The sequence below is a fragment of the Syngnathus scovelli genome, chromosome 16, assembly GCF_024217435.2.
Source record: "Syngnathus scovelli strain Florida chromosome 16, RoL_Ssco_1.2, whole genome shotgun sequence".
Lineage (NCBI taxonomy): Eukaryota > Metazoa > Chordata > Actinopteri > Syngnathiformes > Syngnathidae > Syngnathus > Syngnathus scovelli.
This window is the reverse complement of record NC_090862.1, coordinates 4,518,227-4,534,604: the sequence shown is the minus strand read 5'-3', so window position 1 is coordinate 4,534,604 and position 16,378 is coordinate 4,518,227. Positions and strand designations below refer to the sequence as shown.

The window sequence follows — 16,378 nt, the reverse complement described above, 5'->3', positions numbered from 1 at the left end:
TGGCCAAAAATCACAGTAGCTTGAAGTGAAATTTTATGATTAGACGTGTTAATTTAGGATTATAAATAATTGTATTTTAATTCTTTTCATTTGTTAAAATAAAAGTAAAATGTTTTAGTAAGATTACATTCTGAGATGATAAAACTAACAGGATTTTTATTTTATTTTTCTAACCACAGCTAGGGCTGGGGTTAGGGTTAGAGCTAGGATTAGGGTTGGGGCTAGGATTAATGCTAGAGTTGGGGCTAGGGTTGAGGTTAGGGCTGGGGTTAGGACTAGGGTTGGGCCTAGGGTTAGGGCTGGGGCTAGGGATGGGACTAGGGCTAGGGCTGGAGTTAGGGTTAGGGCTAGGGTTAGAGTTGGGCCTAGGGTTAGGGTTAGGCTTGGGGTTAGTTAGTAATCAATTAATTCACGTCAAGATGCAAAAAAGGTTGGGGACCACTGTCCTAGAATTCTCCCACTCTTGGCCTATACTGAATGTTTATTTCTTGTGGGTCACCACATGGCCATCACAGAGTCGAAAATGATCTAAGACAAATGTGCCTTCCTTCCCTCTGGGTCATTCTTTATGTTCCTGTCGTAGATGCTTCATGTACATGGAGACCCAATATTCAGTTAGAACCCCCTGGCAGTTATTTCTCGACACATAGATATTTATTTCATACATACAAAGGGTAGTATCATAAAATGAAATGGTGATGAAATAAAAAGCAAAACATTTCAATTTTAGCACACATTTGTGACAAAGTACATTCTAAATTGTATACACGCGGACAGTTTTTTATAATTGATATAGCATTGATCAATTGCAGGGAAAAAAAAATACAATTTCATGAAATTGGTTTCTCTATTTGAGTACTATTCACCATGTTTCTCGACAATTTATTAAATCCTAATCTAGAGACACGAAGGCAATGGTTTGTGTTATTGTCAACAAGTGAACACAGCACAAAGACAAGTTGGTCATGTTCAAACGCAATTTTTTTTGCAAATATACAATTGTTCTGAATGCAATATCTGATGTTTGGTAGCCACAAATATCACTGTGTAATGGCCTACTTCTGCCAACTAAGGGTGAATTTAATTTAAACCAAGGCACTTTAATGAACAACACCAAGAAGTGGAAGTTACAAGTAAATTTTTTGCTATTGTCTTTTATTTCTATTTTTTTTCTCCCCCATTTCAAACATATTGCTGAAGAAGCGTTGCACATATTGTATTTGTATTTATAGCTGGTTCGCTTTGGTGCCATTTGGATACTGATCCCATGTACTTGTTAAAATTGCCCAGACCCATTTATTAGTTGAATTTTCATTGCTTCAAGAATTCACACTCTTTTTTTTAGCCCATATAAATTTGATTATAGAGACGGAAACACACTTTCTTCCAAGAGCTTGGCTTTTAAATTATCAATCAATTGGATCTTTTCTAAATCTGTTAACTCATAAAGGAAAGAAAAAAATGCAACTTAATAAATAACATCCAGTCCTGTTTCAGGATGGATTATAAAAGGTCATGACCTTAGTATACAAAACAGAGGAGAGGAAAAAAAGATGAACAACCAGAAAATAAAAACCTATAAAGAAGCCTGCATGGAGAATTTGCTGTAAAAATGCTGCTGGTTTAATTTTGGATAAAAAGAAGCCCTGTTTAAAGGATGTAAATGCAACAAATACTATGCACTATTGCTGTTAAATCTGTGAACTTATCCTAAAAAAAAAGTCTAATGGCGTTCATTGGGCGAGTCAGATCTTGCTATTCTCCAAATGCGAGTCGATGTGTCTAATGAGGGCGTCATCCGGGTAACCAATTGGGAAGGTCAGCTGACACAGAGGACAGCTTCGCACAGCACTCTCGTCTGACTCCATCCATAACTGCAAGCAGAAGAAGTGGACGTTAAAAATATCAAACCACAATTTGAAATTATTTGATACCCTTAATAGTTTGTACTCACATTAATGGAGGGCCAAGACTGAGCATGCTCAGAGTCCATGTAGGCAGGCAGATGGCAGGAGAATGTGGTGGGGCCTTCAGGGGCTGAGAAAGATGGAATTTGACCAGATTTCCTCGAAGACAAGAACGAGGGGTGGAGTATTTTTTCCCCAAGTGATAAGGATCCAAGTGTTCGAGGAGGACTGGAAGCCGCTGAGACGTAGGTGCCTACATCCTGTAAAAGGCAACACCATAAATTGTTGCATGCTTTAAAATTGGGGAGCGACCAATCACCTCTTCATCATCTGACGAGTGTGGGGGTGTCACCAGTGGGGTCGGCTCTGGTCCATCATCCAGATGACAGAAATGATGTACCTGTATATGAGCGGCAGAAAGACGAGATGCTTCATGATGAACTTTATGGAGTATAATTAAATGCCCTGCACTGTAATCAAGGCTTTGAGCTGCACCTCATTAGTCAGAGGGAAGCCCAGATCCAGCGCACCATGATGAGGACTGCTGCTCAGACTGCTGCCCCCATTTCTCTCTAATCTCACTCTTCGGTCCCCACCAGCTCCATGAGCTGATGCAGGTCTGACCAGGCCTACTAAAGGAGTCCGAAGATGGGATTTGGATTGTCCATAAATAAGTGTCTCCCCATAGAGAGACCTGGGTTTAGGCAGAGTAGATACTGGGTCTCTCATGAGGCGAGGTGGGTGTCTCTGTATGGCTGATGGGTCAGAAACCTTGGACAGATACAATTATAAACACAAAAAAGCGTAATTTCAACAAAGTGATAAAAGGAACTAATTTACCTCAGAGTAACTACGGCGACCCTGGAACTTTGCTCGAAGATTACTGCTGCTTGGCTGATGGGAGTAAGAGGCAGGACCATTGTGCAGAGGAGGTGGGGAAGAAGGCAGCAGCCTTTCAGGGGTGAGGGAAGTACCTTGGGGCGATGTGGGAGAGAAACGCTGAGGAGCAGAAGGAGGACGACAAACTGGAAAGTGGGAGAAGAGAAGAATGGATTATCAGGTAACACGGAGAATTCACCAAATAACTGCTGTCTTATTTTGGTTTGTGCAGCCCTCTGCTGGTTGTTTTACCTTCTCGCTCTCGAAAATCAACTATTTTTGTGGAAAGTAGTAGTAGGCACCTACCAGGTTCCTGTGGGATTTGACGCAGCAGGTCACTTTGTTTCGCTGTCAATTTTTGTACTTGACCCAGCTCCTCTGTGAGCTCAGTGTAAGCCAATGCAAGGTTAACTCTGAAACACACAACATGATGGTCACCCCAAATATTCAGGCTGTCTGATAAGATGCCCAAGAACTTACTGTTCATCCCCAGCTTTCTTGATCCATTCTACATCACAGTGCTCACAGTGTGGGGCCAACTCCTGTTAGGGTATATTTTTATTTCACTCTTCATAGAGTCATTTCAAGATCATGCACAGGTTCTAAAAAATACAAAATGGCCTACCTCCTTGTTCACCTCTTGTAGCTGTGCTACTTCTTTCTGTAGTCTCTGAAGCTCAGCTCGCAGTTCCTTCTCTCTCAGACATGCTCCCTCAGCCTGATGCAGTGCTCCTTCCAATTCAGCTTCTAGACGCTGCAACTTTAGGTCTGAGAGAGCATCCAGACTGCGGGAGCTCTGCAGCATTGGCAAGCGGCCTTCTTTCAAGATTACACACATGAAGTATGGATTACATCTTCTCAATCAGTGAGTCAATCAATTGACTTTCTACTGACTCACCTCTAGGTACAACCAGGCTTGCATGTGGTTGACCCTGATCTTTGTTATGGAGTTGAGTTTTGAGTTTTTGAAGGGACGTTTCTCTTTGTCTCAGAGCTGATTCCAGACTGCAGATTCGTTCCATATGCTGCTCTGCTAGAGTGGTCTAAAATATAAAATATGTTAAACAGGAAGATCCTCAACAAACAATAGAGTATGCTTTATGTGAGTATGTGTTAACCATCTTGTCAAGATCTCTCTGGACATTGCTTTTCTCGAGGTGAATCTTCTCATAGGCTTGGATGACGTCCTCTAATTGTTCCTCTCTTTCCTTGCTCTTCTGGAGCTGAGACACAGACATAGAAATACTTTATCTAGTGTGTTGTCGCATATGAAACATGTTTGTGGAGTTTAGGAAGCACTGATTTTTGACTCCACTTGATTAAGTATTGATTGGTATTGTTGCAAGCTAATGTTGTCATGTAGCAGCCTGAGCTAGCATTATTAGCATCTGATGAAAGGTAGACAAGACGGTTAGCTTGTTGCTACACCAGTTGTTATTGATGTAGATACACAACCCTCGTGTTTAGTCTTAACAAAGTTGGCCATGTTGTGATGCTAGCGTGCTAGCTCGATAGCCAAATCGGTGATGGACGATTTCAATGATGAAAATGACGCAATAGTGTCTTTATTCAGATTTTTAGAGATAAAAAAAAAAGATAGATTCTTCTTTCCTATTAAGATGACAGAAAGTACATAGCGGGGAAATAAAGGCATTTGTTTAAACTAATTGGTAGTAATAACATAAGCCAAGTGTACCTCCTGGGTAAGAGAGTTGATTCTGTGTTGTAGGTTGGATGTCTCTGATTGGATGATATTGTTATCTTTAATAACGGGCTGACAGGAAAAGTACACACGCTCCTCTCCAAAGGTATTGATCATCGGAAACTAAATAGAATTTTTGAAAGAGAAAAAAAAAAGGAACATTGACAGAATTGGCATAAAGGTCAAATATTGACTATTTCAATATTTATGTGTACAGTATTATGTTCATCACCTTGACCTCGTAGTGTTTGAGTTTTCTCTTGATGCTGCTGTTCTCCCTTTCCAAACTGGCAAGACGAGTCTTAATGTCATGATAAGCTGCAGCTACCGCTAATCCCGATGCTGGGTATATTTCATCTTGGAGATGATCAGCTGACCAGCTGATCGCTGACATGTCTATGTCATCTCGTAGCCCTTCGCCACCTCCCAACAGCCCAAGTTCTGCTGTGCCAAATACCTCCATCGACAGTTATCTGTAGGAGAGGGGAAAAATAGTTTTCAGATCAGGAAGAGGTCATTAAGTTGGAGCCTCCTCAATGTACAGACCACCACAAAATGAGCGTTTTAATATTTTTGCTCTCAAAGAATACACACACATGTGTGTGTGTTTGTGTACGTGTGTGCACTACCTAAAACAACAATAGCCGTAGAGCAAAAGAGGTCAAAACATGCATGTGACTTGTGCATAACTCCCACTCCCACAGCCCACACTTTCTCTCACATATCCACTCCCAGCCCACACACTGCAACCATGTATTGGCTTCCTTTCTTCCTCAAAATTTCCTGCTCCACTTTCCAATATTGCATTACACATAGTACGAGCGGTGTGAGCCAAGGGCAGATAAGAACATGGCCATATGTTTTCCTCGCATTTCATTTATTAATGGGCCAACATATTATGTTGCACATAATAACCCCCTGCAGTCAAACACAAACATAGTCGCCTGAACACACGATAAGTGTGTGTAATTGCCCCCCACACACACAAAAGATTGTATTTTCATAATAAACAATTGATATTATTAAATCTAAAAATATCAGATTGGAAAGAACAGAGAACAGGCTGTACGGAAAATGAATGGAAGGAATAATTATAAAAGCTTAATGCATCTGACCTCATTTAGTTTTCCAGTAAAAAATTTAGCTCTCAGTGTGATGCAGTAGAGTTCTGCAGCGATCGATAACACGAGGATTAAATGACAGCGACAATCAAAGCTGAGCATTTGTTTCTTTGTAAAGGAAGGATTTTTATACAAGTCTTAAATTGTGGAACTCCACCCCGAGCTGTCACTTCATCATTGTAATGGAGAGGTCCCATTAATGTCATTTAGGAGTTTCAAAGTTGTTATGTGCCCATATATGACAATTTAATCATTAGTCATGGTGTTTACATTTTGAACTACATTAATTTTTGCATTTCACTAAAAGGACTTTTTTTTCTTCTCGTTAGGCTTAAAGAATAACGTTTTGTATGGCCATTTCAAATCTTATTAGTTCAATCCTTCAAATGTGCAATGCTGTTTCAGTTTTAAACGACATGCTTATATTTCTCGTATGGTGTTAAAATTCAAGGCATCAACTAACACATTGAGTATTTCAATCATGTGCATGCATCACAGAGGTCAGTTTGTAGCAGTGCTTGCAAAAACACCACCAGGTTCTGCGTTAGTATTCAAATCGCCGACAACACGTGAACGCAACACGCTGACTGAGTCAGGATTGTAACGAATAACTAACAAAATCATAAACATTTGTTGACAATGCAATCCAAGTTTCTCAAGAACACTATCACATATTTCAGGCCAAATACTATCGCATACGCCAATTATTTCTAATAAACACGCATTCCTGTGATTCGCCCCCGACTCCTATTTTCTTTGCATTCTCACTCCAACGTCGCTTCTTGTCTCACCTCCGATTTCACGCCATGGACCGCAAGGCAACAAAATCATCTCAACCGGGCCTGCTACATCCTAGCGGTGTTATTAGTGATGCATTCCATAAACTATACCTTAGAGACAGAAACGTGCAAAGGGAAATTCGAGCAAGGATGCACAGGTAATCGGGATTATTGACTTACGTATCGTGGTAAAAGCAGTGGTGGTGCTGATTGTGCTGAGGAAGGGTCGACATGACTAGAGTGTGACATCAGCTGTGGATGCTGATGTGAGTGGACCTCCCTCCCCCTCCCCACTCTCAGCTAGATGAGGAGGGGACTAGATTAATTTCCGACCGTGTCAATGTATACTGGTGCACAATGTCCGCGATCGGAGAGAGGCATCAGGAGATCGTTTTTAATCTGTGTTTTTTGTAAAACAATGTCTCGTCAACATAACATTAATTTGCTGCGGCCGTAACTTAACGCAAAGTTGAATTTATTATATGAAGCAATACGTGCATAGAGGATGTAGAATCTCGAAAACACACTTACTATGCACGTACACTGTAAGTGGCCATAATGTGCATAACTCAAATTAAACTACATTAACAAACAAACCACCAGAGGGTGGTAGACTGCACAAATAAGGAACAGCCTTGCGTTTTAACAATTTAATTACCATCAAAATTGATTATTACTGTGGCGAAAAGGTTTTAGTAGAGAAAGAAACTGAACATTTTTAACACTTTTTTTATTTTACGGTAGCAATTAAAGCACTGTTAGCATGACTCATTAGAATAAAATATCATTTGGATTATTTCTTAGATTAACATGGACAATTGAATTAAGATTTATTAAAAATTTGATTTTGCGACATAACACTGCTTTACGTTAATTTACGTCAATTATGGTCTTGCGCACCTGGCCTCATTTGAATATAATTTAGTGACGTCATCGGTATGAGACCAAAAATAAACCTTCTTCTTGGGACTGCGTTGTGGCTTTTAAATCGTAATTTCAAGACTCAATATAACAACAGGGAACCCGGAGCCAATTAGCCATGTTTTGCTGTCTGAATATACTGCCAGCTCCGCTGCAGGTACCTCATTTTGTCAATTACGTTTTTGTTTTGTTTTGTTTTTTTAACTAATTGTTTTCTGAATTGAGTCCACAAAACAAAAAACAAATTGTACTGCACAGTGTTAACTTCTTCAGGGAGACACTAAAGATAAAAAATGAGATAACTGTTATTGTTATTATTGTTGTTGTAAATAATAGGTAACTCCAAAATGACTGAATAATTTGAAGTAATGTAACTCCAAGTATTAATGTATAAACTGAAGTATGTCTGCAGTGTTTTTTTTTTATTTATCTTTTTTAGTGAATTGAATTGGGTTTCATACTAGATACCACTCAACCGTGTTTGATGTATTAAGAAAAAAAAACCCTGACTTTTCAGATGTGCATGGAAATGTGCCTTGGGCAAGATGTGACCGAGGAAGGCAAAAAGGCCAAAGTGAGAAGCTCCAAAATAGAACAAGACCTCTCCGAGCAGGCCCAGAATGAGATGAAAGTGGTCAAAATACTTATGCTGGGTAAGATTGTGATGTTGGGATTTAAGTACATCAAACATTTCGGACGGGACTGTCTTAACTTGTGTTTTAGGAACTGCTGAGAGTGGAAAGAGCACTCTCATCAAACAGATCAAGATCATTCACAGTCATGGCTTCTCCAAACAAGACCTTATCAGCTTTAAGGTGCAGTTCTCTTGTTATTTGGCCAAGGGTGTCACACTCATTGTTGTCCTAATTTGATATGGAGTAGGCTAGATTACAACATAATGTTTTTCTTTCTTTTTTTAAAAAATAATAATAATAATAATAATCTGTCCCTACGGAAGCCTGCAGTCATAGACAACCTTCTCACTTCTATGAAGTTTGTCCTCCGAGGAATGGGGATGCTAAGGATAAACCTGGCGGACAAGAAGAACAAGGTGCGCATTTTTAAAAAGATAATAATTTTCAAGGATTCAAGTGCCTTAAAATACGAATAAGGAGGGAATTCCTTGCGTCAAAACATACATGCAAATGATTAACAACTCCTTCATTGTCTTTAGAGTCACGCTCGCTCCATCCTGTCATGTCGCCAATGTTTGGGCAACGACCAGGAGTTGCTTCCCTTTGTGGCTCATGCTTTCTGCGCGCTGTGGGCCGACCAAGGGGTGCGAGCGGCTGCCGCCAGAGGTTACGAGTTTGAACTCAATGACTCTGCCCTCTAGTGAGTTGTGTGAGACAAAAAAAACCAAATATATTATTTAATATTACAGGGTGAATTGATTGACATTTAAAAAAAAAAAAAGCTATAGTAAATTTGTCCAACTACAAATAGTAGCGAAGGTGCTCATCAAGAGGTCATCAAAAGGCGTTTGACGTTATTCACGGTGACAGAGGCGAATCTGAAAAAATGTATGTACTATGCCAATGTGCATTGTTTGACATTTAGTTAAAGGGACGGTGCGTTAAAGGTTTCCAATATTTAGTTTTTTTTTAAACTCCATAATGAATCTCAATAATATGCAAAAAATACTCATCAATGTACATATTTTTTTATTTTATATTTTTATTCCAAAACCTCTTCTGCCCAAATCCGGTCAAGAAATCAATACTAATTATCCGTCTCCACCTCGTCTGTAATTTTTACTCTGTTGCTGCCAATTTAAAGCGGTGCAGGCAATGTAGCAAAATGTGATGGTGATGCTTTCCTTCTTAAGTTTCTTCCAAAACATGAGTCGAATCATCGCCCCCAATTACACCCCTACCGAGCGAGACGTTCTCCGAGTGAGAGTGAGGACCTGCGGCATCATCGAGACGCACTTCCAAGTTGATGACATTATATTCCGGTATGTCCACTGGAATCATTGTTGGTTTGAGCACAATATGCAAACAGCAACCGCCAGCACCTTAAATATATTATGATTGTATGATTGAGGCGAAGATTCAATTTAACTTCCACACAAACCGAAAATTGTTTTTCAGTTTGTCTCACTTTAATACAGCTTTCACTCACAATTTTCCCCATGTACTTTGTGGCTTATCAACAACAATGAACACTGAGTTCTTAGGACTAACAGCTCTCATCATGGACCTGCTGTCCACACTCATCATTGTTTCCTTCACTTGCCGGAACAGACGTTTGACCTTGGTAGAAGTCACAGACACTCTGACCCCATTGGAAACTCATTACCTGTGTCACCAAGGCCCTTTGGTGCGGCTAAATGCCATATCATATTTTGAAATGATTTTTCCTTTTGGCCCTACGATTACGCAGCCAAGAGCAACTCTTTTCTTAAAAGTGGCTGGCCAAAAACAAGACCGAAGTTTCACGTAGTAGTTACTTTTCAGATTGCTGCTTGTGATGGGAAATCAAAATGGCGAAATCCAATCAGTCTCGATCGGTCCGAATGGACATCTTTGCATTACGTTTTTCTCCCCCCCAACTAAAATTAGGCCAAGTTTATTTATTTTTTTTAATTAATAATTTTACCTTCCAGTACTAAATTATGGTTTATCACTAAGGACTCATCATTATCTCATCAATGTGAATTATTCTCATCTCATATCATCATTTTGACAGGTTGTACGACGTGGGCGGCCAGCGTAGTGATCGAAGGAAATGGCTGCGTTGTTTTGACGATATGCAGGCCTTGCTGTTCGTCGTATCCCTGAGCAGTTATGACATGTCTCTTCCTGAAGACCCAACCGTGGTACGGTAACGAGGTGAATGTTGAGCAGCGCTAACCGACCCCATTTTTAATCCACATTGTTTGTGCCTGGAATCTCTGTAGAATCGGCTGCAAGAAAGTTGTGAACTTTTTGCATCGATCTGCGCCAACTCCATCTTCAAGCTCACCTCAGTGGTAGGTACCAGATTTAGGGCAAGAGGGTGGGGTACATCCTTGACTGGTTGCCAGTTAAACATCAGACACGTAACCATTGATGTAATTTTTCAAAAAAAAAATTTAAGTTGTTGCTGTCAATATTTCAATACAATGAACAAACCAGTGGAAATTGGATTGGCATTCTCCAGAATGATACATTTAATATGCAGCCTGACGACAATGTCAAATATACAGTTTATGCACTTAAAGTAAGTTGTATATGAGTTTATACCTTTCCACCATTCGTCTTTCAGATTCTGTTCATGAACAAAACTGACCTTTTCCAGGAGAAGATACTCCTCTCTGGAAGACACCTGAGATTCTACATTTCTACTTTTCAAGGTACTGTATGCATTAAGAAAAAAAAAAAATTCTCTGTAATGGCATAAAACCTTCCCTCCAGAAAATCAGCCCCAAACCATGTTACTCATGTGTTCATTCCAAATTTGTTAACTTTGCGGTTCCACTGCATCTTGGCCTCCATTCCAGGAGCAGATGCAGACGTGGACGCTGCAGCTCGCCACATCACCACCATGTTCTTGACAAGCAATGCGGACAATCGGCTCATATTCCACCACTTTATCACGGCTATCGACACCGCCAACATCCAAGCGGTTTTCCAGGTTGCCATAGAACAGATAATGAAGCACAACCTCACAACAACTCAGCTCCTCTAACAGATGAATTATTTTAAATACCACTTAATTATGCCACATTTGTTTTAAATTATTTTAAATAAAATATTATTTTGTTATGATGTTGGTGGATTTGTTCTGCCCCCACACACTGAGAATTGTAAATACTGCTAAGAAGACCTTTGATGAATTTTGGTCAGCTAACTTTGGCAAAAGTAAATTTGTGGAGCATGTGTAACTATTTTTGTTGGTGAAGGTGAATTCTCCCAATCTTTGTGTTGTGTTGAAATTAGTGACAGGAGAAGTGATGGTTGTTCAACTTGTTTAATTCCGTCTGCATGAACACATGACATGCGCTTTATCGGCGCACTTGGTACAATATATACACAATATGTAAAAAGCATCACAATGAAAACATACCTGCACAAACACATGCACTGGTCAGCTTCATACGAATGGGGTATGAATAATTTTGGCCTTTATAGCTATTGGTTATCGAGTCTATTGATAATCCATACAATGTTGCAGCTAAGCCTCCATACAGTCAGCAGGGTCTTGGGAGAGGAAGATGTCGGCTTTGCACTTGAATGTCGTCTTGTCGCCAGAGAAGAGTTCACAACTCATCAGGTTTGGCACAATGTCTCTTATACAGTTGGACTGTAGATGAGAAAAATGCATTTTAGTGTGGTGGAATGATTTTAGAAATTATTATTCTATAGACATTTTTATTTGCGGTAAAACGTATTTCGCCCTATTACTGATTATCAACCATTTTTGATTCATTGGTATTAGTGATTAAAAAATAAACAATGAAAGTAAAGTCAAAGTAAAGAGAAGGTTTTCAAATTTTTAATTAAACACAAGGATGGATGGATGGATGGATGGATGGATGGATGTATGGATAGATGGATATCCCTGTCCACATTTACACACGCTCTTTCTCATGCATTCTCTCTCTCTCGCTCTCCATCAAAATGCATGAATCAATACACAAACATTTTAACATCCTTATATAAAGTCAATAAAACACTGACCATTGTCTTCAGGCCAAAACGGAGTGCTTCTGTTTCAGAAAACCAACTTTCTGATGGTTCCATGTCAGCTCCCCTCCGGCCGTACGGTGATCTCCGGATACCCGACAGCAAGCCAGACGCCCTGCCCACCGAGTGGAAGTTTGGATTGGCCACCTGCTTGTACCATGCATCGGTAGGGCTGCAGAGCACCAGACCTGAGAAAACCACACAGGGCAACAGCAGAAGTTTCGCCCGCATCTCTGAAAAAGTGGAGCTTTCAAACAAGAGAGCAAACTTCGCCGTCGTCGTTTGTGTGCTCCTTTCTCTATTTTCCCCGCTTCTTATAGATTCCTGTTTGTCGCTCCCTTATTTCTAATCGCCCCCCCCCCCTTGTCGGTGGTGAGCACGCACACGAAATACTACAAATCCCAGAGTCCAGTTCGGCTTGAATTATATTTCCATCTGAGTGCCAAGTGTGGGTTTGAACCCACAACCTTCCAGTCTCAGCAAAAACCAAAGCAAAAATTATTATATTATGGTTTCAGTCAAATTTATTTATTTATTTATTTGTTTGTTTGTTTCTGTGAAGCAATATTTGTGTCATTATAATTCTCTGGCTCCTTGTTGCTATTGCTGTGAATTTCAATATATTTTAACAAAAATGTCAAATCAATAAATAACTCTATACATACAATCGTTAGCATTTCTTATAAAACCCCCTATGGTCGTTTCAGGGAAAATGAAAGTGAAACAAAGAAAAAGAGTATAAATATCCCCCCGCCTCCCTCACTCTTTACAGTCCACTTCTATGAACGGAGTGGGTAGGACGTTTCTTTCCCGAGATAGGTAAGCGCTATTTTCGACGAAATATCACTCAAAACTGTCGTCCTTAATGTCTATTTAGGTAATATTTGTTTGTGTAGCTCCGTCACGGTGTTTTTAAAAACGAGTACGTGGCTAATCTTGTAACGGAAGCCTCCATTTTTTGTGACATTGTAAAATTAAAAATAAGGATTGTCCTTTCGCTTTTTGATGAATGTTTTCGTGTGATGTCACCGTTAGAAATTTTGGTCACAATACCAGTTTTAAGTAAACCGGTTCAGTTGATTATTTCCAGCGTCTCTCAATTACTTTCGTTTCGTCTACTCAAAATGACTTTGCATTTCCACGAAGTCAAGCCACTCACGACTGAATTGTACTTGTGCCCGTAAATTAGGCTTTACGGTAAAAGTGAGCCAAGGTTTGCATCGTAATCGCTGTAAACATATCCGGGTTTTCTTTCTTTCTTTCTTTCTTTCTTTCTTTCTTTCTTTCTTTCTTTCTTTCTTTCTTTCTTTCTTTCTTTCTTTCTTTCACTTTCTTTCACTTTCTTTCTTTCACTTTCTTTCACTTTCTTTCACTTTCTTTCACTTTCTTTCACTTTCTTTCACTCCTTCTTTCTTTCTTTCCTTCTTTCCTTCTTTCCTTCTTTCCTTCTTTCCTTCTTTCCTTCCTTCTTTCCTTCTTTCCTTCTTTCCTTTTTTCTTTCCTTCTTTCTTTCTTAACGGTAAAGTGGGTCAAGGACTCGCAGCGTGATAGCTGTAAACATAGTCGGTAAAAAAAAAAAAAAAAAAAGATTACAAGCAATTTTGAATGTGCCTCACTCAGTATGATGTATTTTTATGTAGTTCTTCAAAATGAAAAATGGATTTTTGACATGCACATTTAAATTGGCCTCAGCAATCTATTTTAATGTAATTGGTTCACATGATCTTGAAGTTCTTGAGTGAAAACGCTCATATTTACAGTAATAACTTAATTAAAAATATTTGAAGTGGTTCGATATTTTCAGCCTTAGAATAGAATATTGACATATGATACTATTCATTTTTTGTCACCCACCCCAGAAAAGTGTGAAGATGAAGTGTACCAAGTGTGGCTTTAATGATTTGAAGAAGACCGACAAGTTCTGCAGAGAGTGTGGCTTCAATTTGTCAGTCCAGCCTCCCAACAACCAAGGTGAATTATATTTTGCTTTTCAGACAGCATATGCAAAAACTTGTCAATATACCTTTTGGATGGATATTCATTCACTGAAAATAAAGTCCTATACGTACTAAAGGCAAGATGGTTTGAAATTGCCAAAATTATGATTCTAAAATAGTTGTCTTTTTTTTTTTTTTTTTTTTAAATAGTATTTGTGTCTGCTGCATTCACCACATAAAAATTATTTCTATTTTCAAAGTTATGTATTGGTTTTGTATTAAAGAAAAAATCCTGTTTTGTTGTTTTGTTGCTTTGCTTACTCCATGTGTTGAAATTTAATTTGCTTTAATCTTTAGAAGGAAATCAACCAAAGTCCTTGGTACCAGATTTGGAAGCTGCGACCGATACAACAGCAAAAGATTCTGTAGACAACAAAGATTCTAACAAAAAGGTAACATTTCACTTTTCTACTTACTAAATAGCAGCATTGGATACATCTGCACATTCAGTTGACATAAGAAATATGTCCTTACAAATGAAAATGCTTAGTTTTGAATGTATACATTCAGAATAATTTGTTTCAAAGTCCAAATTGTCAACATCGCCTTGCTTAAATTTAAAAAACTAAGTGCATCTTTGCAACTTCTGAACTGAGGCGGACGTGCTAACCAGTGCCCCTCTATGCCACCTTCATATATTGAAATTAAATGATCTAATTGATTATTATATTATAGTTAATTGATGAATTAATATGATTAATTCATTTCTTAATTATAAAATGTTTCACTTTTCTGTTTGTAGTCAAAAAAGAAAGCCCGGAAGAAAAAGGCAGCAGATCAGTCCTCCTCAAGAGTGGACCAGTCTGGTTCCTTTGCTGACAATACCAACAATAATGATGCGCAGACTGAAAACAGTCAGTCTGAAGTCACCTCAGGTCCGTATGGCGAAGAAGATAAAGATGAGAGCAATGCACAAAAATCAGTTCAAGATTCAGGTACGACTCAGCACTCTGATGACGGCACAAGTTTCGATGCTAACTCGGGTGCAGGCACGGCTTCCGAGGCCGGCAACACAAATACTGAAGAGACCAAAAAAAGCGAGTCAAAGAAAGAGAATGGTCAAGCCGTGTGTGACCAGAACGCCAACGTGACTCAGGAAAGCGCACATGAGAAGGAACCGAAAGTGAAGCAGCCTGGCACTGTAGAACAGACGATGATCTTTGGCCCCCAACCTCAATTACCATCCAAGGTAACGCTTGATGCAAATGAGCAGCTCTGATCAGACAACGCGTTGTGTTCCTTGAAGAACATTCATATGCTCGCAGGTGCTTGCTCAAGACAGAGGCTCCAGCGTAGACCCACACAATGGAACGGAAGGCATGATGGTCCAAAGGTCTCATGCAAACTATCATTCCCAACATGCCAGCATTCCAACTCAACCAACCGACACACGGTTTGTCTCACTCAGATGGTTTTCGGTTGAGAATATTTGCCATGATAATAACAGTAGTATGTTTTTCTCCTCAAAACAGACTCACTATTTACTTCCATGCCATCCTCTCAAAAGATTTCAAATTTAACCTCAGTGAAGATGCTATCTACATCAGAGCTGGGCCTCCTTTAGCAAATTGGGAAGACATTGCAGTTTTGCTATTTGTGACCAGGTAATTCTTCCAAAATAGTGATTTTTTTTTCAAATTTTATTTCAGCCAGTACATAATCCAAATTGATTACAATTTAATTTCACATTGTTATTTATACATAACTTGTTGAAAAGGGAGGCGGGTTGAAGCAATTCTGCTTCCGAATTTAATTGGTTCCCCACCATCGGGTTTGTAAGTGTTTGTAAGGCGAAGCAACGTTTCCCATAGGAATCAATGTAAAAGCCAATAATGCGTGCCCGACTATCCCAAAAGTCACATCTTTTACCTTGTTACAGTTTTATTTTGGCTACACTTGCTAAAAATAGGCTAATAAATTATGGTATGCTTCCATGTACTCGGCATTACATTTTGGTGCAATTAATGAGTTTTCCAACTGGAGGGCTAGGGCGCCAGTTCGCAAGTCAAAAATTGGTTCGTAAGTAGGGGCAAAAAATCGCGCGGCTCTGGTTCGTATCTCAAAGTCATCCTCATCCCAACCTCTTCATGCATTGACCAATGTTTGTTTTCTGTTTTGTGCAGGGATTTGAACGAGCATGGCTTTTTGGTCCAAGGCTTTCTGGAGACCAACAAAACACACATTGTGTCGCAGTCAATACCTTACAAATATGTTGTCTGCAAGAAAGGAAAAGACAAATACGAATACATCTACAAAGAAAATTCAGATCAATCCAACACCAACAGATGCTTGTTTGTTAAACCTCACCTCCTCAATGAAGACGGTATGGAAAACCCTTACTCGTGCCTGTTATACTCATCAATTTTGTTGTTTTATGCCTATTTGTTTGTGTTTTTTATTAA

At 39.3% G+C, this 16,378-nt stretch overlaps 4 protein-coding genes across 7 annotated transcripts in view; 2 read left to right on the top strand and 2 right to left on the bottom strand.

The window, feature by feature from the left end:
* Positions 1-626: 626 nt before the first annotated feature.
* Positions 627-6,713, bottom strand: LOC125984223 (TANK-binding kinase 1-binding protein 1). 2 transcript variants are annotated; one of them, XM_049746189.2, is made up of 13 exons: positions 6,569-6,713; positions 4,721-4,961; positions 4,483-4,611; positions 3,905-4,009; positions 3,685-3,829; positions 3,412-3,605; positions 3,267-3,328; positions 3,093-3,199; positions 2,748-2,932; positions 2,403-2,678; positions 2,227-2,307; positions 1,955-2,167; positions 627-1,874 (listed from the first exon to the last, which is right to left on the bottom strand). In XM_049746189.2, exons 2-13 carry the CDS (start codon positions 4,949-4,951, stop codon positions 1,746-1,748), a joined length of 1,857 nt encoding a protein of 618 aa, XP_049602146.1. In that variant the 5' UTR covers positions 4,952-4,961; positions 6,569-6,713; the 3' UTR covers positions 627-1,745. The 2 variants fall into 2 exon arrangements, with proteins under 2 accessions (XP_049602146.1, XP_049602147.1); XM_049746190.2 differs by having other exon boundaries at positions 3,412-3,602.
* Positions 6,360-11,061, top strand: LOC125984225 (guanine nucleotide-binding protein G(o) subunit alpha-like). 3 transcript variants are annotated; one of them, XM_049746196.2, is made up of 10 exons: positions 6,360-6,546; positions 7,827-7,962; positions 8,033-8,124; positions 8,268-8,360; positions 8,484-8,644; positions 9,138-9,266; positions 10,001-10,130; positions 10,212-10,283; positions 10,559-10,646; positions 10,794-11,061. In XM_049746196.2, exons 2-10 carry the CDS (start codon positions 7,827-7,829, stop codon positions 10,979-10,981), a joined length of 1,089 nt encoding a protein of 362 aa, XP_049602153.1. In that variant the 5' UTR covers positions 6,360-6,546; the 3' UTR covers positions 10,982-11,061. The 3 variants fall into 3 exon arrangements, with proteins under 3 accessions (XP_049602153.1, XP_049602152.1, XP_049602151.1); XM_049746195.2 differs by lacking the exon at positions 6,360-6,546 and adding an exon at positions 7,297-7,466 and having other exon boundaries at positions 10,592-10,646; XM_049746194.2 differs by lacking the exon at positions 6,360-6,546 and adding an exon at positions 7,299-7,466.
* Positions 11,062-11,247: 186 nt separating this feature from the next.
* On the bottom strand, positions 11,248-12,510 carry LOC125984226 (neuropeptide B-like). The gene is made up of 2 exons (XM_049746197.2): positions 11,974-12,510; positions 11,248-11,596 (listed from the first exon to the last, which is right to left on the bottom strand). Exons 1-2 carry the CDS (start codon positions 12,208-12,210, stop codon positions 11,468-11,470), a joined length of 366 nt encoding a protein of 121 aa, XP_049602154.1. The 5' UTR covers positions 12,211-12,510; the 3' UTR covers positions 11,248-11,467.
* A 142-nt stretch (positions 12,511-12,652) lies between these two features.
* rnf213a (ring finger protein 213a) overlaps positions 12,653-16,378 on the top strand; it is a 28,600-nt gene continuing 24,874 nt past the window's right edge. The window contains exons 1-7 of the mRNA XM_049746187.2: positions 12,653-12,798; positions 13,839-13,950; positions 14,274-14,368; positions 14,719-15,165; positions 15,242-15,369; positions 15,449-15,580; positions 16,100-16,299. Of these exons, the coding sequence (XP_049602144.1) occupies positions 13,851-13,950; positions 14,274-14,368; positions 14,719-15,165; positions 15,242-15,369; positions 15,449-15,580; positions 16,100-16,299 (1,102 nt within the window). The 5' untranslated portion in view covers positions 12,653-12,798; positions 13,839-13,850. The remainder of the gene's footprint in view (positions 12,799-13,838; positions 13,951-14,273; positions 14,369-14,718; positions 15,166-15,241; positions 15,370-15,448; positions 15,581-16,099; positions 16,300-16,378) is intronic.

Bases quoted from the DNA above. Each gene is read 5' to 3' on its own strand.
- LOC125984223 (XM_049746189.2), bottom strand. From the start codon at position 4,951: ATGGAGGTATTTGGCACAGCAGAACTTGGGCTGTTGGGAGGTGGCGAA. The intron at 4,010-4,482 runs GTACACTTGGCT...TCTGTGTCTCAG, and splicing joins TCAACTCTCTTACCCAGGAG to CTCCAGAAGAGCAAGGAAAG. The intron at 2,933-3,092 runs GTAGGTGCCTAC...CCCACTTTCCAG, and splicing joins TCAAATCCCACAGGAACCTG to TTTGTCGTCCTCCTTCTGCT.
- LOC125984225 (XM_049746194.2), top strand. From the start codon at position 7,428: ATGTTTTGCTGTCTGAATATACTGCCAGCTCCGCTGCAG. The intron at 7,467-7,826 runs GTACCTCATTTT...CTGACTTTTCAG, and splicing joins TACTGCCAGCTCCGCTGCAG to ATGTGCATGGAAATGTGCCT. The intron at 8,645-9,137 runs GTGAGTTGTGTG...TTCCTTCTTAAG, and splicing joins CTCAATGACTCTGCCCTCTA to TTTCTTCCAAAACATGAGTC.
- LOC125984226 (XM_049746197.2), bottom strand. From the start codon at position 12,210: ATGCGGGCGAAACTTCTGCTGTTGCCCTGTGTGGTTTTCTCAGGTCTG. The intron at 11,597-11,973 runs GTCAGTGTTTTA...TCTCATCTACAG, and splicing joins GTTTTGGCCTGAAGACAATG to TCCAACTGTATAAGAGACAT.